This window comes from Cariama cristata, unplaced genomic scaffold, assembly GCF_000690535.1.
Source record: "Cariama cristata isolate BGI_N322 unplaced genomic scaffold, ASM69053v1 scaffold5543, whole genome shotgun sequence".
NCBI lineage: Eukaryota > Metazoa > Chordata > Aves > Cariamiformes > Cariamidae > Cariama > Cariama cristata.
In genome coordinates this window covers 1-3539 of record NW_009608825.1, presented here as the reverse complement: position 1 = coordinate 3539, position 3539 = coordinate 1, and the positions used below count along the sequence as shown (strand labels likewise).

Here is a 3539-nt window from a genome sequence, read left to right as displayed (position 1 = left end):
CACATCCTGACATCACACAGCTACAAGGCCAGGTCTGAGACCAGGTGTTTAGCCCAGGGGATCTGCTGGGCCACTAAATATGTTGTCAAAGGCACAAGAAGTTCAAGATACTGGCAGGTAGAGAAACGTGGGCTGTGGTTTGTGGTCTGCAGAACACATAACAGAAATCCAGTGTCAGACTACCATGGAGAAGAAAAGCATTGCCACGGCAAGCCTTACTCTGATGCTGGAGGAAACCTGTGTATAAAGGGACCAGAGGGGGTGAAAGGAAATGCAGGCTTGGTTTTCATTTTTAAAATGTTATAAATTCCAAATGACCCGTATATTTTTAATATTTGCTTTTAAAATGTTAAAAATGTCAACTAACACGCATGCATTTTTAATTCACGTGAGCCTCTAACACTGCAGTAGATGTTCTGGCAAAAGAAAAAAAACAAGGCCTAAAGAACCTGCATTACAGGCAATGTCTAGTAAACTGCAGTCTACAAAGAAAATTCTGGTTTGCCTTACTATTTCTCTTCTGCAAGCATCCTCCCACAATTGCTCTCGGTTGGTTAAGCTGTATGTGCAGAACCTGCCATCTGCCAAACTCTGAAAGCACTTTCCCCACTGGTATGAAATAATTGTACTTCTCATTTAGGAACCTACACTGTTCTCTTAAGAAAAAGGAGTAGATTAGGTAATGAAAAATGCATACAATAAAACTTGCACATCTGAAAATAACCTAACTTTTGTGAGATTAAGTCCTTGAGATGGAACTGTTTGATTTGTGACACACAGAAACGTACATTTATAAGATACATCTAATAAACATCAGAATTATGATTTCTTTCCCATTCCTGAATACAATTTTCTAGAGGGGGTTATGCTTTCTCTTTTAAAATCCTGCATTTTCAAAGATTTCTTTCATAATGCAAGGTACTTCAAGCCGTTCACTTTTTAAATTGGATGTGGCGTTACTCAGTGACACAATTTTAGGCCGTGTTGGAGACTTCCTAAAACGTCGCTATCCTTTAGGGTATTTTAGCATTAAACGAAGGAACACCCTTCCACTTGGCTGCAGCTCCCTCACCTCTCTCGGCGAGAAGGGAGGCAAAGGGCCTCCTCCAGAGAAGCGAGCCCTGGGACAAGGGCAGTGCTCAGCGGTGCTGTCGGGCTGCCCATGTTGTTCCTGCACCCAGGTTTATGTCGCCTCATAGGCATTAAAGTGGGGAAATTTGTCACAATGATGCGGTCTAGGAGAAACTCATCTGGGGGTAGAGAGCCATTGCAAGGCCCCTGCATCTCTCCGCAACTTTCCCTGAGAAATGCTGTCAGTGGTACGGCCTTATTCCAAACAGTGAAGGGAAAATGAGGGATCAGATGAACTGCAGGGTACAGGAATACACGTACCACAGTACTGGGCACAACAGCAGGGGAAGGTTACAACCCCCCCCTACTCTTGCTCGTAAATCTGTGCCTGTGTTGAGCTTGCTTTTACTCAGACAAGTCCGCAGTCCAGCCTATATGTTGGGGAATATCTGTTATCTTTCTGGAATCACAGAATAGAATCATAGAATCATTATGGTTGGAAGAGACCTCAAAGATCATCAAGTCCAACCTTCTACCCAATCCCGCCATGCCCACTAAACCCACTAAACTGTGTCTCGAAGCGCCACATCTAAACATTTTTTTGAACACCTCCAGGGATGGTGAGCCCACCACCTCCCTGGGGAGCCCGTTCCAATGCCTAACGACTCTTACAGTGAAGTAAGGCCTCCCTAGGGTTTTCATAGACTGTTGGAAAAAAAAGACCCCTCATGAACTCGTTACGCTGCGGTAGAGCAGGTATCGCAGCACTGTAAGGGTCCCTAGTCCAGACAACCGCTGCGGTGTGGTTTTGTGAGACAGAGTCTAACACAGAGGGGGAAGAGCTGTGTGATTCTGCTGAGTTTTAGCTACGGTTTCTGTTCCCTTCTACTTATTCACATAAAAATAGAAAGCTATCTCTAAATAATAGTACCACCACAAACATACTTACAATAACGTTTGAGAAAGCCACCCCAACCATCCATAAAAACACTCTTGGTTGCTTTGCTAATATGTTGCCTGGAGATAAAACTACCCAGACTGTAAGAAGAACAAACAGCAACAGAGGTGACACAAGAGGTAGGAGTCCTTCATACAAAGAGTCGTTCTTCAGTGTTTTCTTTAAATGTGCTCTGTAAATAAATATAAGGGTTTTATGAAGTAAGAAAATGTATCCATTCTATTTCCGCACAGTAACTTCAAACTCTAGCCAAGACTCAGCCCAAGAATTCATCCTGCAACACAACTACCTGTGCAAATGTGCTAGATACCCAGACATTTTACAAGAATTTGTAGGATACCCAAGTAACATTTATTTCTGGGGTAAAATTGTACTGGTTTATTCACATAGCTTCTGGTCAGCTTCACCCGCTCATCGTTGCCTGGCAATGGACCACTAAGCCTACACAAAGTGAGCTGCAGCACTCTGGTGTAGCTGTCACCCAAATGCATGGCATGCAGCTTTGCTGTGAATTCAAAATATGTATTTTTTTAGAGAATGAAACTTCTGACATGAGACATGAGATTACTTCAGTAAATATGCCCTGTTTTCAGCAGCAACAGAGTTAAGCACATGGCTGGCAAGCATTGCTGTTGTTTAAGTCTAGAGGTGATGCCGCTAGACAATCCTGTATAGTTGCCAAAGCACAGTCTAAAGGGGAGGCTTTTTTTGCTAATTAGAGTACAGGAAAATTAATGATGCATTGTGTTTTCTTGGATATTTTAAGCTGTCTTTTAAAGGTAGTACTATTAAAGGTAGTAAACAACTATTTTCTGTCAGCTAGGAAAAAGGTAACGGTAAGATCAACAGCTCTTGCATGTATCTTGCATCTTTCTCACTCAGGCAAAACTCACCGAGAGGTTATAAAAGGAGTAGGAGGTTTAATGTACTAAAGTTCACTACCATTAAACAATTACTTCACATCAGTAGTTCAGAAGAGCAATTCTGTGTTTGCAGTGTACTGGGAAATGTCCTGTTTAAAATCTCTGAACATTTGTATTTATAGAAACACCTAGACAAAAATCCAATAGATATCTTTCTCATTCCAAAAAAGAATATTCTTCTGATAAAATAACAACTGAGAACAGGCAGCAGGATGAAGAAAGAGAGGAGATGAATGGGAAACTCAAGTCCCTCATCACCAAATAGCTTGTGTGTGCATCCTTCAAGCAAACCTGACTGGATGTTTAAAATTACTGTGCTCTTCTGTTCAGGGGAATGATAAACTCACCAGAAGGCTTGAGAGAAACTGTGTCGAATGATGACTTGAAAGCAAAACACTAAACAAGAGTCCTGACATGAGAGGAAAGAAGGCATCGGGGTAAATGCTGCCACTGTCAGGGACTGACATGCCCAGGGTGCTGTCCTCCTCCTCATCTTCCCCAAACTGGAGCCCCTTGCACCACTGGTCCCCGGTCCCCTCCCGCTGCTGCTCCCAGCACCCTGCCCCAAAGCCCAGCTTTTCTGCAGG

The 3539-nt window shown here is 42.9% G+C and overlaps 1 protein-coding gene across 1 annotated transcript in view; it reads right to left on the bottom strand.

Moving 5' to 3' along the window:
- The window catches only part of LOC104159398 (ethanolaminephosphotransferase 1-like), a gene marked incomplete at its 5' end in the record, with an annotated part of 5796 nt that extends 3548 nt beyond the window's left edge, over nucleotides 1-2248 (bottom strand). Inside the window, one exon of the mRNA XM_009697296.1 lies at nucleotides 2021-2248. Coding sequence (XP_009695598.1) covers nucleotides 2021-2248 — 228 coding nt within the window. The remainder of the gene's footprint in view (nucleotides 1-2020) is intronic.
- Nucleotides 2249-3539: the final 1291 nt, after the last annotated feature.